At 40.7% G+C, this 26,512-nt stretch overlaps 1 protein-coding gene across 2 annotated transcripts in view; it reads right to left on the bottom strand.

Moving 5' to 3' along the window:
- Nucleotides 1–417: 417 nt before the first annotated feature.
- Dlc1 (DLC1 Rho GTPase activating protein) overlaps nt 418–26,512 on the bottom strand; it is a 353,391-nt gene continuing 327,296 nt past the window's right edge. For both annotated transcript variants that reach the window (XM_013026378.1, XM_013026384.1), the window contains 12 exons: nt 23,859–23,940; nt 15,328–15,391; nt 12,330–13,756; nt 11,559–11,735; nt 8,875–9,034; nt 8,568–8,766; nt 6,790–7,003; nt 4,308–4,422; nt 3,489–3,704; nt 2,312–2,529; nt 1,407–1,580; nt 418–761 (listed from right to left, as the gene is read on the bottom strand). In XM_013026378.1, coding sequence (XP_012881832.1) covers nt 641–761; nt 1,407–1,580; nt 2,312–2,529; nt 3,489–3,704; nt 4,308–4,422; nt 6,790–7,003; nt 8,568–8,766; nt 8,875–9,034; nt 11,559–11,735; nt 12,330–13,756; nt 15,328–15,391; nt 23,859–23,940 — 3,167 coding nt within the window. In that variant the 3' untranslated portion in view covers nt 418–640. The remainder of the gene's footprint in view (nt 762–1,406; nt 1,581–2,311; nt 2,530–3,488; nt 3,705–4,307; nt 4,423–6,789; nt 7,004–8,567; nt 8,767–8,874; nt 9,035–11,558; nt 11,736–12,329; nt 13,757–15,327; nt 15,392–23,858; nt 23,941–26,512) is intronic.

Raw genomic sequence — 26,512 nt, 5'->3', positions numbered from 1 at the left:
TGCTAAAAAAAACCTGAAAAGAAAAATGGACAAGGGAATTGGGTCACCTTTCTAGTTACAATCCCAGGGGTAGTCAGCTAATCCAGGTTGGACCAAACCTGGTGCACCAACGTCTTTCTTGAAGCCATCTCAGTGTGCCAGACACTGCATTCCAGCGTTTCCATCTATGCCACTCAACTAGCAACAGACACACATTCACTCTCCTCTGTGCAAACCTATCCCTGCTCCTCTCAGTGAAAAACACCTGTGGGAGTACCAATTCTTACAGTGGAAACATCAGTTCCTCCACAAACCGCCCATCCATGACACAGTACACATACAGCGGCATCACTAGAGAACTAAGTCTTTTCATTATCTTCCATAATCTATTTAAAGAGTTTGCTTCTCAGAAGCAATGTGAATAAGAACACAAGTACATTTTTTTTTGCACAGTCATATATTCCAGTCAAGGTCTATAATACAGACCTTAAACAAACAGGAAGCAGCTTTAAAAAAATGTATCAAATCACTAGAGTTCACGTCTTAACACCCCCAAGTTGCATTTGTTTCAGGATCACACAACAGATGACCTCTTCCAAGGACTGGCAAGGTTCTAGACACAATCACCCAGGTGGTGGGCACAGTTGTTTTGCTTTGGTAATCACCTGGATTTGGTGTCCTTGGTATCAGTGTTTGGATTACTGAAGGAGTCTCGAATCTTTACCACTTCAGCTGCACACAAATGTCCAAAAGATTTTGTGTACCACTCTGGCATGTGGCCCCTGTCACAGGAAGGAAAAATTGGTAAGTGATGGAAGGTAGGTAAAGACACTTCTGAATATACTTCTTCCCCTCCCTCCCTCCATCGCTTCATTTCTCTTTCTTTTCTTGCACTGCTGGGATCAAAGCCAGGGCCTTTCACATATTCTCACTTATATTTTATAATAAGCAAAGCATGCTAAGTAAGAAGCTACAATTTTTTATCCTCTGGTGAGCCCTTTGCATGTCCATTACACTTGGCACCAGAGGTCTCCCAAGGAACAATATATTAAGCAAGATATTCACTGAAACTGCCCAGAGCAAGTGTTAGTATTGTCATATGTCACAGAAACAGGTCACAGGGACAAATGAAGAACTAGATACATAAAGATTCACAGTAGTTGGTTCTGATCCATAAACTATGCCATTCCTTGGAGTATCAAATTCATGGGAGAATCACTAAATTTGGCATTGCTTTAGTCGTATATTTTCTAAGCAATCCAGATTAGGGAGTGATCCTCAGAGACTAGCCCAAAGGAAACTGCTGCTTTGTAAGTACTACTGCTCACTCGATCACCAATACACTCAATCCCTTCCTTCCACCAGGCTGAAAATAGGAACCTTCTTAAAGACTCCTCTCATGTTAGAAAGTCAGAACCAGAACGTACCTTAAATCAGCTCTGCACATGTAGGTGAGTTTGGATTTTCCTGGCCCGCAGGGTTCAATCAAATATCGGGATAGAAGCACATTGACCCTCACACCTACCACAGGTGCCCGGTCGTGATCCACAGAGGTGAGCAGGAGGGCACAGGCTCCCTTGGGTAAATTAGTCCTCCAGGTTCTAGAGACAAAATCAGAGAGCAAAACAAACAAATGGGACTTCCTGAAAACTAAGTTGGAAATGGTATCCTACTCGTGGAGGAGACTGTGAGTGGCCAGGCTCAGTTGCTCCATGACCCATGCCTGATAACAGGAGAATGAGAACCACTTCACCTGGACTACAAGACAAACAACAGCTACTTCTGCTGAGGTAAATCCTCAGACAGTCCTTTTTTAGGAAAGAACCAATTTTAAATGTTGCTAAACATCCTTTTCACATTTCATGAAAGTGTCCCCATCTGAAAAGGATTGGGACACACGATGTGACATTTCCTTAAAGATCACTGGAATTCTTTCAGTAAGTCTCCAGCGAACTTACGATTCCATGCGAGTCAGACTTAACCACATCTCTCTTGGGACTCAAATGCTATTTCCTGGCTTATTCATTCACTGTCCATTTCTAACCAAAAAAAAAAAAAAAAGTATCCTAAAAGGGAGCAGAAATCTATTATACCGAGAAGCATATTCATGTGATGTGTCTTGGTAACTGAGTTCAGTTCCAAAAGAGCTCAAACCATTTTCAGTCAAATACCTCACTGGCATAAATGCAGATGTTTAAGGAGGGTCATCATTGCTGTGGAGACCTGTATTTAATGTTAAATAATGTAACTATCTTGAGAGATTTAGTGCCATCTTGGCTCGTTTCTGACATTCAGTTGTCTGTTCCACAGTAATCCACCTGGAAGATCTTACCTCAATACAACATAGTCCCGAGCAGGGTGGGGTGCCATGCTGTTTTGGACATACTGATAAATTTCAGTCTGGCTGTCTAGGATTTCAATCACTTTTGAGTCCAACAGGTCGACATCCCAGAGGTGCTGCTCTTTCAGTAGTCGCTTTAAGATTTCATCTGGTGTAGCAGGGACTTCAATGGTGGATCTCCAAAGCCTCAAAGGGGGTCCCTCACTCACCTGAAAAAGAGGACACACTTGTTCAGTTCTCACACGAACCATGCACACCTTTTGACCCTGAAGGCAAACTGGGAGTAGAAGAGAAGACCTTAGGTTCAGAAGCTAATTCATCTAGGCCACTGGTAGGCCAGTATCGCTTAGTAAATTCAAGAGCAGGCCAGAAGAGCAAACAATACCAGCAAACAATATCCAGGTCCAGACCATGACCTGTATCAATGTAACTGTGATAAAGTCAGTTATTTTACCTGCACCCCCAAATCGTGTCATAATCGTAGGACTACTGCTTATCTGTTTTTTAGGATAGTACTGAGGTTTGAACTCAGGGCCTTGAGCTCTTGCTCGGCTTTTTTGCTTAACGATAGAACTTTACTACTAAATTCATACCTTGAATTTTTGGCTTTTTGCTGGTTAATTGAAGATAAGGCTGGGATTTATTTGTCCAAACTGGCTTCAAACTTTGATCCCAAGATCTTAGCCTTCTGAGTAGCTAGGATTACAGGTGTGAACCACTGGTGCCTGGCTACATTTTTTAAGGTGCTAAAGATGTTCATCAAATCATTCTGTGGACCTATCATGTTAAGTCATATAGGATGCCCAAAATAAGGGGAGTCAGAGCAGATGGGGAACACAAAGGGATTTTCATCAAATTATGGAAAAGTCTAAGCCTGTCCTAAGATGGATTTGAAAGCCCAGTACTATTTAGTAAAACATGCCAGGGAATTCTAATGTGTTTCTGAGGGGAACAAAGTATTTCCTTTAAAAGTGATTAAAATCTCAAGTACTAATGAGTGTAAGCCAGCCTGTGATTGGTCTCCACGTTGACCAGAGGAACTTGAATCAGCTGGCTGCCCAGTTCCCAAGGACAAATCTGGGCTGTGGATTCCCACAGAGATTATAGCTAGGAAGTCTTCTCTCTGATGACTCCAAATCCTGACCATCAAAAGTCCACCAGGACTTACCTTCTTATAGGACAGCTCAGCCTGTTCCGAAGTAGAGTAGCTGACCCAGCCTTTAAACTTCTCTTTGACCTCCTTAAACAGACCATCTACACAGTCCTGAATGAAGTGCTTGTAGTCAGCTGACTCATTACTCAGGTGTCCTAAAGCCTCCAGTGTCAGGGGCTTCAGCTCTTGTTCGGTGTAGGAATTGCGACATCGGCTCATTTCCTCAGGAACCTGGGAAGACCATGAAAGGCGAAAAGGCAGTGACTCCACAGAGGCCATCAGCAAAAACGGGGGACAGAAGCAATGGCCTAGATCCTTAAGGCAGGACAGGCAAAGGACAGGGCAGGAAATTCGATCCTTATTCCCAACAGATGGTGGGCTGGTCACATCATGAGGGTAAAGACAGACTACTTTCACAAACAGTATTCTCTGCGTAGTTAAGAGTAGAAAGGTAAGAACTAAAATAGGATGAACAGTGATCCAGGAACGGTTCTAATGTACAGAATGTTGTAATTAGTTATTGTTACTTTCCAACTAAAGAAGTTTAACTTAGGGGATCATTGATATCACTAAGTGTTGAGTGTATACTAAAAGACATATAGACATCATTCTTTAAATATGTATAAACCTCTAACTATAGAAAAGATAAGAAAAACAAGTACCAAGTCTATAGCTTGTCTCCATTCATATTATCTTTTTTTAAGTAAACAGTAATTTATTTTCAAGTGATAGGAAAATTGTCCAAATAGTTAGACTCTCCATAGGAGAGGGGCTCAAAGAGGAGTCCCATTCACATCACCCTTAGTCCAGCTGCCCAGCTTCCTGATTCCTTACCTGGAAGAGCTTCTTGCACTCAGCAATCATGTGGGCCAGCCCTTGAGTGGCAGCTAAGTTTTCATTCAAATCTTTCTGATCTGGTTTGCCCAAACTCTGTTTTCTTTGCATTACCCTAAGTAGAAGAAATAAAAATAAGATGGGGATGAGTCAAACATTTACTATATCCTAAACCAATGCGTTTGCATTGCCCCTAGGTAGAAGAAATGTAAGAGAGGGGAATGAGTCAAGCATTTATATATTCTTTTTGTTGTTGTTGTTGGTCATGGGGCTGGAACTCTGGGCTTAGATGCTGTCCTTGGGCTCTTCAGCTTAAGGTGAGCACTAGGGCCATAGCACCACTTCAGGTTTTCTGGTGGTTAATTGGAAATAAGAGTCTCACAGACTTTCCTTGCCTGGGCTGGCTTTGAACTACGATCCTCAGATCTCAGCCTCCTGAGTAGCTAGGATTATAGGTGTGAGCCACCAGCGCCTAGCTCATTCATATATTCTTAACCAAATGTATCACTGAAGCCAATTCAAAGAAGAAAAAAATAATTTCCCTGGAGCCCATTTGTTAAAGAGTTGACCAGTGTTTCTCAGAATTTTATCAACAATACTTCAAAACCATAGATACACATTTTTAATGAAAGCCGAGGCATTTAAAACCATTTTGTTTAAGAGGTTTCTGTCTTCAGTGATAGGTTCCTTTAAGAGGCCTTGCCCATGGTGGAGAACAAGGCTAGGACTGGGAGTTGGGTAAGTGGTGTTACTATCCTTAATGGTTAAATAAACAGAGTCCCTTCCCATCGGTGTGGGATAAAACTATTGTTTCCTAGAAGGGTTGTCATAGACTTACTTCATCTTTTTACTTTCTTCTCTAGTTCTGTCTCTCATTAAAGTTGGAATGCTCCAGCAAACCGTTAGCTCAGGATATTTAAGCACTACCTGGCTTTCAGAAACAAAGATGATTTCAACTAGCACAACTAGATCCCTTGTTTCTAGTGGGAAAATACTTTTGTTGGTAGTGGTAGTCCTGGGGCTTGAATTCAGAGCCTGGGTGCTGTCCTTGTGCTTTTTCTGCTCAAGGACACCACTTTGAGTCACAATACCACTTCTGGTTTTCTGGTGGTTAACTGGAGATAAGAGTCTCACAGATTTTCTTGCCCAGGCTGGCTTTGAACCATGCTCATCAGATCTCAGCCTCCTGAGTAGCTAGATTTCACAGGCATGAGCCACCAGTGCCTGGTGAGAAATACTTTTTAGGATTCTTTAGTGATGAAGTAAAACCATCCACTGGATGGGTTTAAGATGAAAGGTCCAGTTAGTTGCCTTGTACACAAAAGTGCAACCTTGGCTCTCTTTCTTCCTGTCAGGCACAGGTAAGTTACTGAACTAACTAACCACCTTCAACCATCACTTTCCTCATGTGAATGAAGGAGGTCCACCTTCTACGATTGTTAGGAAATGACATGACTAATGGAAATGAGATGATTAGTTATGTTATGAAATGAGATGATTAATGGAAACAGAAGGGTCTTGTGTTTGACAGAGAGTGTCTGGCAAACTGCAGTGTTCACTAGGGTTCTGATTCCCTGATTTTCTCCGTGGCCACGCCCATGAGGTACATATGTGTTCTAAGCAGAAAGACTGCTAACCAATGGCTGTGGCCAGAGTAAATGAATATCATGGAGGCTTGTCACCAGCTTTCAGGCTTTTCCTTTTCTGTGTGTGTGTGCTGGTACTGTGGCTTGAACTCAGGTCCTGGGAGCTGTCCCTGAACTTTTTTGCTCAAAGACCATGCTCTACCACTTGAGCCATAGGTCTATGTCCGGCTTTTCGGTGGTTCACCAGAGGTGAGAGCTTCCCATGGACTCTCATGACTGGGCTGGCTTTGAACTCTGGTCTTCAGATCTCAGCCTCCTGAATAGTTAGGATTATAGGTGTGAGCCACTGGCACATGGCCATTGTTCAGTTTTTGGACCTGGCTATTTTAATTTTGGGCACAGCCTAAGAGTTCGGCTTTACGAACACACACAGAGGCTGAGGCAAACAATATTATCTACATCAATAACTCTGCATAGTTCTTGGCTGGCAGAATGTGCGATGACACTGTTAAGACTCGCTCAGAGTCAACATTGGCCATGGCAAGGTATGAAGCCCATAGGACTTGCTCTCAAAACCTGGTTGATCCAGGTTGTCTAGAAGGCCATACTTAAGAAAAGCGGGTGGGAATGGAGTGTGGGAATAGTGGTAGAGTACTTATCTAGCAGGCATGAAGCCCTGGGTTCGAATTCTCAGTACCACATAAACAGAGAAAGCCAGAAGTAGCTCTGTGGCTCCAGTGGTAGAGCGCTAGCCTTGAGCAAAAGAATCTCAGGGACAGTGCCTAGGCCCTGAGTTCAAGCCCAAGGACTGGCAAAAAGAAAAAAAAATGAAAGGAAAGGAAAGTGGGCCATGGCAGCATTAAGAGGCTTCCTGCATTCCCACCCTATGGCCCTACCTTGGAGAAGAATTCTCCCTCTTCAGGGTGTTGAGATGGAAAAGGGAAGGCGCTAAGCACACAGCCAGGTTGGTGGGTGTCATCTGGTTTTCTTTTACCGCTGCTGTGACATCGCTCAAGAAGTAAAGAAGAGTCTGGAGAACTTCCCTGTTCTCGTCAGGCAGGAGCATAATGGCGGCCTTGATGGCTTGGAGGCGCTGATCCTTGGGCACATCTGCAGGGTACAAGCATTTCCTCCTCAGTTCAGTGAATTTCCATGTGGATGGCGAGAACCCGGCCCAAAGCAAACATCAGCATCAAACACTGAACAAGCACTTGCAGAAAGTATACTAGAGGTTAATAAGGGAGAAATTATGGGCTGCCACCAGCGTCACTACCCTCAAGTATTTCCTGTCTCACGGACATGTTAAACATTTTTAAACACCCGCAACACTACACTAATACACTCCTAAATCCACCTCAGAATTCAGTTCTGTGTTCTTCTAGTTTACAGAACAAATGTTTCTTCTAAGCACTTAAAAAATTGCCCATTAGCCACCTCAATGACTGAAACTAACTTTTGTTTATAGTTTCAATGAAAAGTTTGAGATATGTATGAAATGATAAAAACAGAATCTCTAAGGACTGTCATAATTGACTGATTTGTTCATCCTTGAAATGGAAAATGCTGTTAAAATATCCAGCCAATTCAAACCAGACATATTAAACTAGTAGTTTCTTGCGTTTCAGAAAGTACATCAAGAGGCTAAAGGAGAAATGTCTATACATACGAAAATATACAAAAAGGGAAATCCATCAAATAATCTATGCTTAGAAAATGTGGAACCCAACTCCAACCTTGGTTTCCTTTAGGTCTCCTTTAGTAGGCAAACTTTTAAAGAAGCATTTGCTGGAAAAAAGCAAGTCACTCAAATGCAGTACTATAAGACAAACTGATTCAACTGCTCCATGGTTACAATACATAACAAATACTTTGGTGGGGAAAATGTGATCTGTGTTTTCATAAAATATGAAAGGATGAAACAAAAAAATGAAATAATCCAGAGCAGCTCCATTTCTCATAAAACAGAGCCCAATGTGCCAGTTCTAAAGACAACTTCATCACTGAGAGACGCTGCTTTTAAATCACATTGCTGTAATACCAATGTGAGCCAAGAAAAACACCAGGCTGTAAAAGCTATAATCCTGATCTTGATCATTAATTTCAACAACTGTTTGCTTTAAGCTTTGCTTAAAAGTGAGAAGGGCATGGGTATTGTTTTCTCAAGTATTCCTGGCAGGGACTTCGATGAATAACAGAAAAAAAATTATTTATTCATTTTACAGTGAGATGAAACACACAGACACCTGTGAAATTTTAAATATAACAACTGTTAGATGTGGAGCAACTGAAATTTCTGTAGACAAAGGAGGAGATGGAAAGAGAAAGAAAGGGAGTGGGAGGGAGGAGAGAGAAAAAGAGATCTTGGTATTTTTGTTTTTTAACTAAGCATGTGAAATAACACTGCAGTAGAAACAACTATAAGGAGATAGGTCAGATTGTAAAAATGTACAACTTCCCCATAACTCAGACTGATAATAAGGCAAAATTGTTTTTGAATTATTCAAATTATTCACAAGTATATAAACAAGGAGACAAGGCAGAATGAATGACCTATGTTTTCAAGGTTGCCATGAAGGTCTCTTGTCCAACAAATGACATGGAAGGATGCCAAAAGCCTTGGTTGGTCCCACATTTCTCAGCCACTAGCCCTCTTAATAAGATTCCAAACACTTACATTGGTAGATCTGTAAAAAGGTTTCGGAGAGCTTGTTGGTCATGAGAGGCTCGGGAAGATCTCGAAAATACTGCTTCAGCATGTCGGCCACATCGTAAGCTGACTGTCCTTCATAATTGACACAGTCCACGGCACTTTCGTTCATCTGGCGCAGAGCCTGAATCCGAGATTTGACACCCGACTTCCTGAAGAGTCCAACCTTTTGGAAGGAAAATATTAGGTGTCAGGATGGAAGCCAACATCCTCACTACAAAACGAGAACAAGTAGCGAGCACGTAGCATGGGACGTGCAGGCAGCAGCCCTCACCTGGTCCAGACAATGATTGCGCAGGTACCGCATGGCCTGCTGAATGCTTTGTGGCAAGGGCTGTCCCGTGCGCTGCACGCTCACTGTCAGAGGGACCCCGAACACGCTCCGATCCTTGTAGTCCGGAACTTTGATCCTCTTCATAAACTTGGGCACGGCCCTGTTTTAAAGGACATGGTGGAATGTTGAATTGTCTGTCCATACTTCTTCTGACTCCAGGCAAGTCCTGTGTGCCCTAATTCTGTGCTAACACCATTGGCTGTTTAAATTTAAATGATCATTTCAGCACCGACTAGCCATGTGTGTCCAGTTTTGTCTCTACTAACAATTCTGCAGGACAGGGCTGTTCTAGGTCTTATAAGAGCTATATTGTCGGTGGCTCATGCCTGTCATCCTAGATATTCAGAAGGCTGACATTTGAGGATCCAGGCTTGAAGCCTGCCCAGGCAGAAAAGCCCTTGAGATTCAATCTCCAATTAACCAGAAAAAAATCAGACTGGAGGCATGGCCCAAGTGGTAGAGCACCAATCACGAAAAAAACAGCCCAGTGTTAAGGACAGGTCACATTTTCTAAGTTGGGAAACCACCTTCCCCTGCTAATGTTGGGAACTTGGTTCCTTTAACTAAGGGAGTTGATGGATCTCAATCATCATAAGATGGCACAAGATTTAACCGAAGCAGAAAACATGTAATACAATTTTTGAAAAACAAGTTCCCATTTTGTTCTCAAAGGGCAAAGATGAGATCAGGCTCAAAAGACCCTTCTTAAGGCTGTGTGAGAAATCAGCAAATGTACAATATTGGTCTTATATAATGAGAATCAACTCCAGAGCTTAACAGTGCTCAATTTGAAGTCAAAATAAATTCGCCTGCTGATGACCCCAGAGAACATAACATCTTAAGGTTTCTGAGAGAAGATACAAAAAGGAACAATGGGGGTTTTGTGAGCCTCCCCAGGCTCCCTGGAGTCCTGAAAGCAACCCCCCTTCCCCCAGCAGTATATCCAACAGCAGGAAACCCATGTCGTGCATTTAAGGCTGTCAAACAGACATCTGAGCTCTACAAATGACCCCTGGGAGTGAGACAAGAAAGGGCAAGGCAAACAGGAAAGGAACCGAGGGCAGAATTTCTCCCCACTGTGTGGTGGATCCCACAATGCTGGGCTTTTACATTTGCTTTGACTCACTGGAAAAACTGACCAGAACTCAAGAAATATTATGGACTTTTTAGATTCTTGAGGCTTTGGTGGGAAAGGGGTAGACACCTTAGAAACGAGAATCTAAACTATTCAGTTTTAAATAGCCAGTAGGGAAAATATTACTCTTTAGCACAGAAGCTGACTGACTGCCTTAACTTTGGAGTGTTACCCACGGCCACATCATATTCCTGTTTATAGCTCGAGGAAAGGTAAAGCCAAAGAGCACAGCCAAATGTGTATTTCCATACAGTTAAACATACAGTATTATGGCTGGAAGTGTGCATAATACTCGCTTTGTGGGGGGGGGGGAGGGGTAAAAGCCCAGCTTGCGGAATGTGGAAAGAACACATTACGCTCTTCCACGAGAATTTGAAGCATCTGGAGCTAAACCAGTCAATACTTATTTCTGTCATTCCGAACAAACAACTTCTGTACTTAAACTCACATAATAACCGCCTTTGCTCCAGAGGTGCTTTGATGCTGTACATACACTCCATAAGTATCCAAGTTAGGAGGAGTTGGGAGAGTGTTCGACCAGCTACTTGTCTGCTAGAGTGCTCTAGTGAATAGGGTTGCTTCTGTATCCTTAACGACTGGCAAGTGAACACTTTGATGGACACCCAGGTCATACTGAAAAATACACTGAGTATCCATCCAGAGATAGTCTTTGGTCTCTCACATTTTTCACACTCACGACTCATCTAGTCAATAGTCTACATCTTACTTGTAAGTGCTCCATGTTGGATTTATTTTTTAAAGGAATTAGGATAAATGCATCCAATAATTGTCACCTTAAGATATTGGTCTATAATATTTTCTAATGAATTACTTCAACTTAATATTCAGTCTTTGATCATCTTTGCTAGGGGAAAATAATACTATAAACTCTTTTTAGTATATAGGAAGATTTCTGAACGAGGCCACAAACGTTCATGTCAAAAATGAACCATTGGACCAAGGATGCAGCTTGGTGGTAGAGAATATGCTCAGTATGCACAATCTCTAACAATTTAATAACAACAACAATAACAAAAAGATTCCTAAAACCATGTATAAATATGACTGGGTGATATACTAAGAATTTCAAACATAAACAAACCCATAACATTGTCCTTATTTTTTCCTTCCTTCTTTCTATAAATATGATCTGACACCACATACATACTGATGTACTGCAGACGATTCCAATGACTACAAAGATGACCACACCGTGGTATGAATGATGCATCCTTTCTTCCCCCATGACTGAAAATGTCATTCAAAGAGCTCGAAACTCAATCAACCTACTTTGCTGGCAGTCCCCCCCCAAACCTCCACAGGCTTCAGTAGTATTAAATGTGGCCTCAAGAATACAGAGACTGCATGAGATTGCAGACTAAAGACATAATAAAGGACACTGTCATCATGTGTTCAGTGAAGGGATGTTCTCAAGGAGTGGACCCACATTATCTTCTGTTACTATCTTCAGAGTAATTTCTATGCTTACCAGCTGAAACCATGCTTGTTGGAAGGCGTGTACTTCTCCAGCAGGGCAGTTAGCTTCAGAAGTGAGTATTTCTGCAGTAGGTTCATTTGGGCTACAGATTGGCAGTTAATCTGCAGAGATACAGAGTTTAGACTTGGCCGATGAGAGCTCTGGAAACTGTGCCATCTCAGTCTGTGCCTGGAAGAGAACACAGCAAAGGCTTCTTAGAAAGCAGACGCAAAAACTCAGCTGCAGGCTGTTCTTTGCCATCTTAGGAACCAATAGGATGCAGGTTCCATCTCAAGCTCCACACCCAAATCCTAGGATTTGCACATTTCCATGCACATCTTCTCACATTACTTCTGGTTTATTTATAATGCCTAAAACAACGTGAATGTTGAATAATTAACATCTATATGCATCTACAATGCAGACTTTTTCTCAGAATAGGTGGTTAGGTCTTCAAATACAGACAATGTGGATAAGGAGGGTTCACTATGCATAATGGCAAACAGACCATTTTAACCATTCCAAAGTAGGCAGGTCAATGGCATTAAGACCACTCACATGTGCATACTTGCAGCTCCCATTACTCTCCATCTGAGCTTTTCTCATCTTCCTCAACCCGACGTCCATGTCCATAAAACCATGCCCTCTCTTTCTGATGGCACAATTTCCTGTCTGATAGGAATCTACCTGACTATGAATACCAGACTTCATCCTACTTACAATAGAAACCATTCCTTTCTGACCTCACACCCACCAACGTTGGGGGAGCAGGACGGATCGTACCTGTTACACCTGGTCAGGGAAGCCCCGACCCCGGAGTCTCTTCTTTCCGGGATGTCAGTTGGCTCTTCAGGTTCATTCAGGGAGTTGCCCGTGCTGTCCAGGTCACTAGGTGTTGTTCGGTCGTTGTCCACATCCAGGTGGATCTGCTTTGGGGATGATGGACATGGAGAGACAGAATCCAGGGCTGAGTCTGAGTCTCCCTCATCAGAAAACTTTTCTGACCACTGGTTGACTATCCGTTGCATCCCCTTTACATGATACAGGATGTCATCTAGCTCGGGGAAGATGTCCTCATTCTCCAGGTCAGCCAGATCCCCTGAGCTGGAATACAGGATGGAGCCTGGCACGTTGTCGTAGATGCTCAGGCGGCTGCTCACGGAGCTGGAGGAATTGCGTCTCTTCAGTTCCTTAGGGCTGTCGTTGCTGTTTTCCCTTCTTAGGCTGATATGGCCAGGGCCATGGAAGCTTCCTGTCCTCCAGTTCACAGAGCTGTCATTTGCTGAGGAACAGAAACTGCCGTTGGAGAGGGCTTTGGGGAATGTGCCAGGTTTGTGATCTTCAGGAATGTAGAACACCGTGTCTTCTGGGTAGCTCTCTCGGTTCTTAAAGTTCTGCTCCACCACGTTGTTGAATGTGGACTGACTGAAGGGATCAAAGCCTTCGAGGTACATGCCCACCCGCTTGTTACAGGTGCTGAGGCTCCTGGTTCTGGTGACAGGGCTGGGCGTGCTGACAGCACTGCTCGTCTCCGACTGGCTGCTGCTACTACTGGTGTGTGTGGAGTTGGACACGCTCCTCTTTCGTACCATGGGGACGTTGATGTGGTTGCCGTTGAGGGCTGAGATCTCCACACAGTTCAGCTGCTTCAGCTTCTCCTCATCCATACCCTCTTGCAGAATGGGTCCGCTGATGATCAGCCCCAGTTTGGAGGGCGCCTTATGCTTGCTGTGGTGGGAGGAGCCCTTGAGCTTCAAGCTCTCCATCCGTTTCAGCAGGCTTCTGGTCCTGGACTTAGTGTTTTTCTCATGGCCTTTCATGCTAAAGCTGAAGCTGGAGAGTTCCTTGGGAGAGGGGAGGCTGCAGAAAGAGTCATCATTACCCATAAAGTGGCCAGAGGAACAGACGCTGATGACGGAGTTAGTCCGGGGTGTCACAGCATCCCCGCCGTGGGGCACGTGGGTGGGGACACTGCTGGTGCTGCTGAGGCTGCGGAGAGAAGACACCTCCTGGTGCTCGCTGAGGTCTGTCAGCATGCTCTCGTGGCTTGCAGCGTTCTTCAGGTGGGAGTCATCTGGGGACCCCGGGATTGGGTCTTGCTTTGGAGAAAAGACATCGAACTCTTCAAGCCTGGACCACCTCTTGCTATCCCTCTGGAACATCCACTTGCCACTTATTGCACAGGGTTCATCCTCATCTGAATCCTCACTCTGCAACAATACAAGGGAGCCATTCAAACACTGGGACCAGCAGACAGCAGGTAGGGGATGTGTTAAGGGCCAGGAGAAGATACTTCTAGGTGTCCATTCCTCCCTCCGTTTTTTTTTTTAATTTCAAAGGTTTATTTAAAGAGTTTGACAGGAGAAAGCCCCATCAAGTATTACCAGCTAAGCAAGAGCTATTGTATAGAAACTCTGTATCTATAGGCTGTCTACTAATGGCTCAGAGGAAACTTCTGACATGGGTGAAAATTCCAGGCATGCAAAATATTTTGAACTGGAGTCAGCTGCAGTGGGACTCCCTTTCGGCTGCCTCCAGCTCTGGTGTCTGTTGATAGAATGTGTTTATATTCCTTTTTTTTTTTTTTGCAATTTAAAATAAAAAGATGGTTTTTCACACAGTAATCACAGTGGCAACACCTAGCCACCATCAAAAATGTCAAAAAATCTCCTGCTAGCTTCTCCTATTAAACAAACAGAGACCAATCAAGGTGAGTCATCCCATATCTTCAGTTCAACCCTGCATCACCTTTTACCTGTTCTTTTTCTTGCCCTCCCCCCATGGGAGCCATGTGGACTTCAGGATTGTCCTGGGCAGTTTCAACCCCAGACATGCTCCAGGCAATTGAACAAAAGCTTTGCGTGGAACATTTATTAAAATACTAAAGTACCACCACTACTGATTATGCTTGATTTATAGGCAAGACCCAGGGAAAATATCCTCTCACCTTAGATTCACAGGACAATGAATAGAGAGCATGAAGAATTGACTAGTTCATTTGCTTAAGAGGCTTAGCTTTCCAAGTGAAGGTGACTTTTGGCAGGCTAAGGACTCTAGTATAATTAAAATTTGAACCCTGAGCCATCTTTACTATGTTCTTTGACTGATTATATTGGTTTATCCTAATTTGTGACCCTCACTCCTACAACTTCACCTATCTCTTCTCCTAGATCTCATAAAAGGGCAGAAGAAAACACCATCATCCCATTCAGCTATGTATCATCCTGGCTGCAATGTGTGGGATGTCCTGTCCTGTCCTCTTCCTCCCCTAGTTCTTTTCCTCCCTCCAAATCTCTTATTATGCTTCAATATCCTCCAAGCCAGCCTTCTTTGCTTTCATCTTGACAGCTCTGAAATGTTGCTCAGCTCATGTCCTATCTGGGAAAACAGAAGAGTGCCTAAAGAATGATAGATAGCTCAGTTTTTCTCTCTTGTTTCCCTATATGGCTGGGGATAACAATGTAAAATGTACTGGGATTCATTAAGTCATCCTTTTATTTTACACTAGGCATTGAGATTATTAGGAAAAACAATAATAGATGATTTCTTCAGGTCAAAAACAGTAGACAAAATAATTTATTGGCTGGCTGCATTCATTACTGGATTAATTATATAAAGTCATACAGTATTTAACAAACCTGACTGGATTTTAACATTAAACAGAAGTGTGTCTGAAATGAGAAACTAAGTCTGAAAAACAAAATCTGTTACAAAATGTATTTGGTTTCAGGTTTGTCTACTTATCCACTACCCTCCATCCTAAATATTCACATATACTCACTCTCTTCCGATGAGGGCTAATTTCTAGCTTCATCACCGCACATTTGTTTAAGGTATTTAGACGCCTATAAAGCAAAGAAATAACATTAACATAAAAAGAAAACCTTGATGGGAGGATCAATATTATTTCCAAATTGACATGAGTTTCTTTAAACTCATTAGCAATAAATATAGCTGATTAGAAAAAAAAATTCCTTAAAAAGGAAATCATAAGCCAGGTACCACTCAGAAGGCTGAGATTTGAGGATTGCAGTTTGAAACCAGCCCAAGCAGGAAAGCTTGTGAGATTCTCATTCACAATTAACCACCCCAAAAGGTGGAAGCAGAGCTGTGACTTAAATGGTAGAGTGCTAGCCTTGAGTACAAAAGTGCACAGGCCCTGAGTTCAAACCCCAGGATTGGTGTACACAAGCACTTACACATGCGTGCACACACACAGTAAATTGTTTAAAAAAATACCTTTCTATTGCTTAAACTTTTCATTTAAATTTGAGTTTTTATTATTTCACGTTGCAGTGGCATTGGTCAGGTGCCCCAAATTCTCCATGGAATAAACACCTCAGTGAGAAAATGTATGCTTCCATGCACTTCTAGACTGGGCCATCAGGTATCTGTTATTTGCCAAGAAATAATGGTCTGCTCATCTCCTTTTACAGAGACAAGAACAATAAGGAACCAAGTAGAAATGCTGGCAATATAAATAGTATATTCTATCTCATATAAAACAAGCCTTAGTTATCTCTGATAACTGTTATCTGTCTTAAAATTATTTTAGGCAGTCATTTAAAAGTTAACTTTTCTCTATGGAGAGGAAATCTGAGTTGTCTTTGGCACTCAATCGTTTTTTTACCTTTAAATTCTTCTTCTTTTTTTTGGTAGTCCTGGGGATTGAACTCAGGACCTTACATTTGTTAGGCAGGCCCTGTATCATTGGAGCTATACCTTCAGCTCCTCTATGCTGATTATTTTCCAGGTAGGGTCTCAATGCCTGGGCCAGACTAGACTGTGGTCCTCCTACTTTTGTTTCCAAGTATTATTGGGGGTCACAGACATGTGACACTGCACCAGCTGTCTAACTGGGAATACAGGTATATACACCACTTCACCAGCCATTGGTTGAGATGGAATGTTGCAAATGTTTACATCAAGGCTAGCTTTAAACTGTGATCCCTCTTGAACACCACCTCTTAAGCAGCTAGTATTACAGGCTGGAGCCACAGAGCCCAGCTGACATCTAACCTTTTATATATCTTCCTGCTCAAGAGAGAATTGCACTTGTTATACTGACAGCAATTGCAAAAGATGATTATGTAAAAAGTAATTTGTGTAGTATAACTTCAGGAATCAAAAGCTTATTGAGTTAAAGATTGGCTGTTCTTTGGGACAGAAGTTATAGTATAATTGTGAACTTTCCTACTACCAAAAGACAATATGAAGCTAAAATCAGGAGAACAAGCCTGGGGTGGAATTCAGCGGTAGGGCACTTGGCTAGCATGAGTAAGGCCCTGGGTTTGATCTCTAACACCACAAAATAATAAGCAAACAAAATCTGGGGAAATATTTGGTTTTACTGAAGTGAAATACTTAAAAAATCATGATGAAAGGATTACAAAAAGACTTTCTAAATATGCTAGGCTAAATGGCTCAAGAATGATAGCCCAGTGGGCTCCAGAACTTTCTAACATCATCATGATAATTACCATTGAGCTTTCTTCCAATGAACTTTGTGTGTGTATGCTGATACTTGAGGTTGAACTCAGGGCCTGAGTGCTATATCCCTTAGCTTTTTGACTCTTTCACTTGAGCCACAGCTTTACTTCCAGAGTTTTGCTGGCTAATTAATTGGAGATCAAAAGTTTCAAGGACTTTGTTCCCCAGGCTGGCTTTGAGCTACAATAGTCAGGTTTCAGAGTAGCTAGGACTATATGTTGAGCCATCAGTGACGGGTGTCCAAGGATCTTTTAAAAAAATATTATTATCTTTAGTTGTACAAAGCGGTTTTAATTCAACCAATTTTCAATTTAAAGGGGTTTCAGTATCAGTTTGAGTACAATGCATCTTGATCAATGCCAATAAACTTTTAATGTGTCTGTTTTACTGTCTCAAATCTCCTCACCCTTTTTCCTAAAATTACAATTCTTATGTTTTCATGGGATATGGATTTAATTCACTCAATTCAAACTGATCACATATTCTCTTCTTCAGGCTTTATCTTCCAGATCCTGTCCTTGCAACTGGTCTGACAGAAAACTTGGATGCCGCAGGATAGAAAGTATTTCTGCTGGCTTGATAAGCTTGCCTTTGATTTCCTAGATTATGTGCGTGCCTGTTTAGAGAATAAACAGAGATAACGCAGAGCGTCTATGTTCAGAAAAATTCTCTCTGTAACTGGGGAGGGAAAGAAAACAAATAACCAAGAACAAGTCTGCAGACTTAGAAATTAAGGGCAATGAAAGGTCCCTCTCTAAGGGACATCAATCAATTACTTCAATGGCTTCCACCGACAGTGTTTTAGTTCTCCCATATTTTCAAGATTTAAAGACTCCGGAATGGTTACAGTTAGTCTCAGGTCTGGGATTCATTAATCAAACCTGTAATCAAATACCTACTTGACTCTATTTGAGCGTTAATGGTTGAGTGGTGTTTATAACCAAATTTACTAAGCATGGAGGCCTAAGGGGTTGAAAAGGGTTTATATCACAAATTCTAGATTTGATTTAAAAACAGCAACAACAACAAAGACCCAAGAGGCTTGTTTAACAAAGCTCAATTTTATCTTTTTATGTCAGTAACACCAGGCCAACAACCTTTCAATCCTAGTTATCCTCTGGGTTTTCTCTGTGGTTTTTGTCTCTCTTGGACTCCAGAGAATGCCAACTGACAGGATCTGATTTTCTTATAGAGAGCCAGTAGCTCTAACTAGGAAAGACATGGACTTAGTAGTTACCAGAGCTCAGAAAGGAAGATGGAAAGAAGGATTGCAGAGGTTAGTTACTAGGCACAAAAACAGCCAAAGGGTAAATCCAAGCATTCTATGGCAGACTAAGTAGGGTAGCTATAGTTAATATTAATTTATGATGCAATTTAAAGTAGCTAGATGGAAGGATTTTAAATATTCTCAATAAAAGAAATAAGCCAGCTCACCAGTGGCTCACACTGATAATTTAGCCTTTGAGGAGGCTGAGATATGAGAATGGAGATTCAAAGTCAGCCAAGCAAGGAAGTCTATGAGATTAAGGCTCTTTATCTCCAATTAACTACTAGAAAGCTGGAAGTGGAGCACTGGCCAAAGGGGTAGAAGACTTGAGCAAAAAAGCTCAGGGATAGCACCCAGGCCTTGAGCTCAAGTCCCAGGACTGGCACAATAAAAAACAAAAAATAAATATATAATAAATGCTCCAGGTGATGGATATGCTAATTACTGGTGTTTGTTCATTATACGGTTACATGCATGTGTTGAAACATCAAATTGTACCCCATAAATATGTGCAATTATTGTATTAACTGAATTTTTTTTTGTTCTGGTCCTGGGGCTTGAACTCAGGCTTTAGGCACCATCTCTGAGCTTCTTTTGCTTGAGGCTAATGCTCTACCATTTGAGCCACAGATCTTCTGGCTTTTTCTGTGATTAATTGGAAATAAGAGTTTCATGGGCTTTCCCTGTCCAGTCTGGCTTTGAAGTACAATCCTCAGATCTCAGCCTCCTGAGTAGGTAGGATTTCAGGCGTGAGCCACAGAGACCTGTTTTTGTTGTTGTTGTTGTTGGTCATGGGGCTTGAACTCTGGGCCTGGGCACTGTCCCTGAGCTCTTCAGCTCAAAATGACAGCTCTACCACTTGACCCACAGCGCCACTTCCCAATTAAAACTTTTAAAACATACTTCTAGCTAGACAAATGGAGCACAATGTCAAGTATTTCCATCTCTCCATTCTCACAACTCTATGATGTAGCTAATTTGATTTATTTTCCCTTTGTAAGTGAGGATATGGGGCTTGGAGTGATCATACATCTAGCCCACGAACATCAGATTCAAATATGGTGTCTCTACTCAAATCACTACACTTCCCCATTAATTTCTTTTTTTTTTCCTGCATTAATTTCTAAAACAAGTAGTAATAACAACATATGGGGACAGCAGAAATCCTTAGTAGGATTGTTTAAGTGAGTTGTTGAAGCATTGGTATCATCAGCCATCTGTCTAGAAGCATCAAAGAGCCCTCCTTCCCAGGGCTCAGCTCCACAGGAATGTGTGGGCCTTATCTCCTGGGCAACAGATACCCTGTTCTGAAGAGGGAGGGAGCCCAGGATGGGCTAACAACATGGAATTCAAGAACTTTTGTTTTCAGCCTTGTTGTATTCAAAATAAAAACAGGAAAAAGTAGAAAAGTAGAAGGAAAAAAAGGAAACTTTTCAAGTAAAAACTTAAAAAAAATCATTCCAATTCTCAAGATAGGTTGGGGGGGAGGGAGTAGTTGTGGAGGTGGGTGGGAAGGGATGGTAGGGGGAAAACAAAGGAGGAGGCAACAATGCTCAATAGGAAATGGACTCATTACCTTGCTCACGTAATTGTAACCCCTTTATACAGTATTTTTACAATAAAAAATGAACAAAAAAAAGTATCTTTTGGGAATTACTATAAATGCTTCAAGATATTACTTGCTGCTAGGCATAGTGCTACATGCTTATAATCCCAACAATGTGGGAGGCAGAGCTAAGAGGAACTTGTGGTCTAAGGCCAGCCTGGGGGAAAAAAATTCCACAAGATGCTTATCTGAAAAATAACCCCAAAAGAAAATCTGTAAGGGGTTGGGAGTGTGGCTTAGGTGGTAGAGTGCTTGCCTAGTAAGTGCAAAGTTGAGTTCAAAGCCCAGCATCACAAACAAAGGAACAAAATTACTTGCTTCCCTTTAAACATGCTGCCATTTCTGTTCTGTTTGAAGTCAGCATATTTTAAAACCAAGTGCAGACTTAATAATTGTAATTCTTGGTCATTATCAAGTTTTGTATTTTAGACAATATCATTGTTGTCTAAAAAGTAAAATAAACGCTCAGTCTATCTACAAGTCTGCTGCTGCCCTAAGCAGAAAAATGTTACGAGATGGCAACTCGTAACGAGATGGATCAAAGGAGTTGCACGACCTGCAAATGTTTTAGGAATATGAGTGTTTTTTTTGTTTTGTTTTTTAAGTTGTGTTGTTGTTTTGGTGCTGGTCTTGGGGCTTGAACTCAGGGTCTGGGCACTTTTCTTGAGCTTTTTTGCTCAATGCTAGCCCTTGAGGCACAGCTCTACTTCTGGCTTCTTTAGTGATTAATTATAGATAACAGTCTCATAAACTTTCTTACTTGGGCTGGCTTTGAATGGAGATCCTCAGATCTCAGCAACCTGAGTAGTGGGGATTACAGGAGGAATATTAGTATTTTTAATAAAACAGAGTGCTAGGGTAATGCCAGGCTCCCTTGTAACACCTGTGTATAAAATATGGCCCAGGAGAAAGGAGAAGGAGTGAGGTTGGTAAGAGAAATATTTGAGACTTGGTAAATCTATAAACTAAGTTTCTTTGACCGTAGTAGCATATATGTTTAAAATCAATTGTTCGACAATTTGCCCTATAAAAGTTAGAATGTGTTTCTGACTATAACTAAGTATCACTATCTCACAATACTGTAAGATTTATGTAATCACTTAATCACAATAAAAAATTGCTATAAAAATCCATTGTTCGAAATAATTCAACACAAAAAGATGAATGTCAGCAAAACATCTGTTAGTAGAGAAAGAACTCCACAATTCACAAGGCAAAATTTCACACTATGCTACAGCATTCCTATTTGTTCTCTTAGAAATGCACAGGGATAAACTTGGGGTTTTTTTGGGTTTTTTTGGTTTGCTTTTTGCTTTCTTTGCAGTGCTGGGATTGAATCCAGGGCCTATGTATGCAAGGCAAGCACTCTACCACTGAGTTATGCAGGTATTTGGAATAAGTAGAACTAGCAAGTGAGGTAAAAAAAGTCACATAATTGGCGGACCAAGCCTCTCAACTACATTACAGACTTTGAGGAACTTGTAATATGCTTCCAAGGAAAGACCTAGAAATCCACTGTGTGTGGTTTCCACTTTTTTTTTTTTGAGATGTTTGTCTCTCAGTTGCTTATCAAATGAACTGTCATTCTTATTCTTACCTTTATTTTTTTCCTCTTTTCTTTTTTTTTTTTTTTGGTGTTGGGGATTGAACTCAGGACGTTGCACTTGCTGGGCAAGTGCTTTGCCACTGAGCTACATCCCAGCCCTTTGTCTCTTTATGTGAACACCTGGAGAATGGACCATGGGTTTGCCATTACAAAAACATTGACTACTATTAATGTAAGTTTTGAAATGTTTCTTTTTAAAAAAGAAAACCCAACTCCAAGCCTTCCTACAAAGCTGGGTCTGATCACTGGATTTTTAAAGCAATTGACATCCATCCAACAGTGCATCATTTCCTTCCCAAGGCTAATCTGGGATGTGTTCTCTTATGCATGACAAACTTGAGTCCAACAAGAATACACGCCTAGCTGAAGAGCATGTAGATCGAGTTGCTTTTAATGTTTTGTATTGTATAAAGGATCTCAACGCACAGATTTATCCTCTTGAATAGGTGGTCGCTTCTCCAGTGTACTCAAAGCAAGTATAAGTCACAAAATGCACAAGAGGCTCTTTCCTTCAATAAAAGGAAAACTAGACTCCAAACTGGTATTAACAAAGCCAAGAATTTGAATGCTCTGCTGCAGTGCTATTTTTCTGACCCAGAAATTCCTAAGCTGTTGCTACTGCCATGAAGACTCACTCCCTACGTGGCTTAAAATGTGTGAAGCAGATGAACTGACGCAATGCTTAGATAGTTTCTAAGATGCGTCTTATGAGTGATTTCATTCGTATGCACTATCACCAGTGATGAATTGAAAATAAATTAATTCTGCCCTAGAGTTAAGCATGAAAACATCTAAAAAATGTCTGCAGTAGTTCATATTCCAGATGCAGGCGTCTTTTCCCTAAACTGCACTGGGGTATTTTTTCATCCATGATGCGATTATTCATTTCTGTGTAGGACTCAAAACTAAGTTTCTTTCAGAAAAATGTGTCCATATCCTGGATACTTCTAATTAGTTATTTAACTGGACTAGAAAAGTTTCTGTGGTTAACAATGCATTGTTTTCCATAGTAAAAACCATGCAATCTAATCTTTTCCATATACCATTCTAAAGGAACAATCCATGTTTTCTCTAAAACCACTGCTTGAGTTAGCTGCTTCTGATAACACTGTATTACAGAAGTAAGGGCAAAAAAAAAAAAAAGAAAGAGTGCTTCTCAGAGCTTCTACTGAATTCTTTGCTTACAAAAAAAAATGAAATACTGGATATTATTGCACCTTAATGATGGTTTTTTTTCCTAAGTTAAAATAAATAGTGAAATTAAAGGGGCTTTACATTATTTCCCTATTTATATAACCTTGGTGTATGGATAATTTATTCCTCTTCTTTCCACCTTGAACTCAGATGTAAGGAGTTTTAGGTTTGGAGAAAAGTATAAAGGCTGAATGAAGATGAATAAAAACATCATGCAGGGTTTAAAAGGATTATCAGGGTCCCATCATTGCTGGTCTCAGATTTTATTGTTTCCACTTCATTAATCCCACAACTACTGAGACTGAAGAGACACCAGCATGTGGACGAAGATTTCTGACAGTTTTATTCACAGTTCACCTCAGTGTTCCTTTACTACCTGTCTCCTGGTATGTTAAAGACTATGATGAGTTATTTTACAGCCTACTTAATCCTACCCTTACAAAACCTGAGGAAGCTCCAGGTTCTGAGGAGCTTTCCTGCGATTCAGAGGTTGGTCCTGGCTTGACAATGTCAATAACACCATCCCTTTGAATGTGTTGTTCCTACTTTTTCAAAAGCAGCTTTTACTCTCTTTGGGTTACATGCTTGAAACTGTATACTCAATTATATTAGCTTTTTAAAAACACTATTCCCAGTTTCCATACCGAAAAAAACCTTCCCTGTTTCTATAGTCATACAGTTATGGTGTCAAATCTGGAATGGTATTGAATATGTCTTATGTCAGTATGAGTACTATTTTAATGGCAGTATTATATAACAGCATCCTGGGTTATTTTCAATGAAAAGGCCTATAATTCAAAGCAAAGGAAGTCAGCATACCATTTGCTAATCAAAGATCCAATCTGGCTTATCTCCAGTAGCTCATGCATTTAATCCTAGCATCTCAGAACGTGGAGATCTGAGGATCACTGTTTGCCAACCCAGGTAGAAAAGTTCATTAGATTCTTATCTTTTATTAACCAGCCAAAAGCCTGAAATGAAGCTGTGGCTCAAATGGCAGAGTGCTAGCCTTGAGCAAAAAAAGCACAGAGACAGCACTCAGGCCCTGAGTTCAAGCTGGGCACACACACATACATCAAGATCACTACCAAACCTTAGTGATGAGTACCCTATTCTTATAAGAAAATGAAAACAGAACATGTCCATTACCTGCATAGAGCCTCAATGGCATCTCTGTCCAGAAAATCATGCTCTCTTTTGACCAAGGTAATATCAATGGGAAACAGGAGATCTATTAAAAAAAAATGGAAAATTTATTAAGCACCAAGGTTCAACTCAGTATATAGCAAAGGGGAAAAGAACTCTCAAAACAATGTAGTATCCTTGCATGAAGGACAGACCCCCCCCCCACATTCTATATAACATTCTGCTGGAGAACAAAGCAGCTTCTCAAGATAATTCTATATCTAAAAGAGCCCACAAAGTATCTAGAAACATGTGATGTTGCCTCTTGCCACAATGGTTCAAAACTGTGTTCTGCCTGTAAATTAAACAGGAGGCAATAAATACTTGCTATAAAATACAATTTAAGCCAAAATAAATCGATCAAAGAGCTTCCTTTTAAAATGTCGCTTTTAATTTTTAAACATGTATCTTTGTAAACAAGTAACAAGGGAAGAGACAATGGAAAAAGTGCAACTAAGCCAAGGAAAGATCTAGAGATCAATGGATGTGGTTGTCAGTGGGACAAAACCCACCTTTATGATACCAAGAGCTAAACAGAACTCAAGATGTGCTATTTTCAAGCAAAATTAGGCCTTCAATATGGTTTCTTAAGGAATCCATGTAATTCTGCTTAAAACAAAGGACTAGATGCACAATTATTGTTAAAAAAAAAAGAGAACTAGAAAGGAGGGAAATAGGAAGAAAATACTCAACTCAAAGGAACCATTTCCTTCTCCATGCTGTCTTAAAAGGATTCCAGAGACATCAAAGAGTGACCTCCACAGCCTATGAGCGTTTGGGAGGGAATGGAAAGGTGAAGAGAAGAGGATTCGGTACAGAATTGCTGAGGGATAATTTGTAATGTCTATAGCACACTATATTACCGATGGTAAAAACAATCATATTCTTTCAAAATGGCTAGTAGAGAAGGTTTTGAGATATGCCAATTGTCCTGTTCTGATCGCTACACACAACAAACAGGTACTGGAATGGGAAATTGTGCTTTGTAAATATGGGCAATTATCAAGTATCAATAAAAAAAATAACTAAACATATAATTATATTTGAAGTTATTTAAATTAAAACATGTTTGGTAAGTAAATGTATACTGAAATATAATTTTTAAAATTTACTTCTTGGGTTTCAGGCCTTGAAATAAAAAAAAAATCTCTGCATTGAAAAAAAAAAAGATTCCTCACAGATAAAAGATATCCAAAATGAGCTGGGAGGAGAAAGACCAACAGTACCATTGTGGGATCGTACAAAAGACCTGAAATTCCACTGGATAAAGGCATTTCAGCTATCAGGGCAAATAATAGGCCTTCCCACTTGAAGGCATGTACAGTATCAGACTGCCTGCAACTCTGAGGATCAAAGTAAAGTGAAAGAAAGTCAAAGAAGAACAAAAAGTCATTACTGCAGGACTTCCATCATTTAAACAATGCCCTTCAGTAGCTAATGGGATAGCAACAGAGCTGACTAACTGTAACAAAGGTAACTAGTAATGATCTAGTTCTTGAATTGAGTCAAGTAAAAATGATTTTACTAGTTGCTGACTTATACCCAATGGTTTTACAGAAAAGATGGAATTTCTTATCCCTACTCATTTGTTTTTTAGAGATGGTAGTTTAAAATACTTAAAAAAATAATGCTGAAAACAATCAAAATTAATAATTAATGGTAAGCTATTTTTTAAGTCAAAAGTTGGAATACTGAGGTTGTTTTGTGAATAGCAAGGGCAAACCAATAAAATAGCTTCAGTCCAAAGACAGATGAAGAAATATACAAAATTCAGTATCACAAGATTGTATTTCTTCATTAACATATAGATGAGGTATCTTAAGCAAATGACTAGTGCCTGTCACAGTAGACATAAAAAAGGACTTTTATGGTGAATGTATGGTGAAATGTAAATTAGAAAATAGAAGACCAACATTTCCTAGTCACTAACAGACATGTGAATTACATAACAGAACTGATATTAAAAAACATGTTTTTAATACTTAGAGAAACATTAAATCTAAAACACAAATTAAAAAGCTCATATGCTTGTTAGGTATATGTGACAAAGCAACTGTGTTCTCTTAGCAAGTCATAACTTAGTATACCAATAGTTGTGCTTACAATTATTTTTCGGACCCAAATTAACTACAATCCTGTTTTTTAAAGAAGGTGATAAGTGACTAAGTGTGAGAAATGTCAAGAATTACATCAGTAATTTCTCTTATTTGCATAGATTTTTTTTCCTGAAAATAGATTTCTAAGAGGAAAGCTTATTGATGTGGAGAAGTTTTTCGAACCCAACTTCCAGCTTGGTTTAAAAGCAGGAAGCAGATGGGCTGGGAAGGTGGCTCAGTGGTAGAGTGTTTGCCTTGCATGCTTGAGGCCCTGGGTTCGATTCCTTAGCACCACATAAACAGAAAAAGTCGGAAGTGGTGCTGTGGCTCAAGTGGTAGAGTACTAGCCTTGAGCTGAAGAGCTGAGGGACAGCACCCAGGCCCAAGAGTTCAAGCCTTAGGATCAAAAAAAAGCAAGAAGCAAAAATTGTCAAGTACTAAATTAAAGCTCAACAGGAAGTGGAGGAATGTGTGGATTGTTATGTGGAGTGTCTATGTCCCAGCTCCCGATGGGAGGATGGC

This window comes from Dipodomys ordii, unplaced genomic scaffold, assembly GCF_000151885.1.
Source record: "Dipodomys ordii isolate 6190 unplaced genomic scaffold, Dord_2.0 Scaffold4, whole genome shotgun sequence".
Classification (NCBI taxonomy): domain Eukaryota; kingdom Metazoa; phylum Chordata; class Mammalia; order Rodentia; family Heteromyidae; genus Dipodomys; species Dipodomys ordii.
The sequence above is the reverse complement of the archived record's forward strand: the minus strand, read 5'-3'. Positions and strand labels throughout refer to the sequence as shown.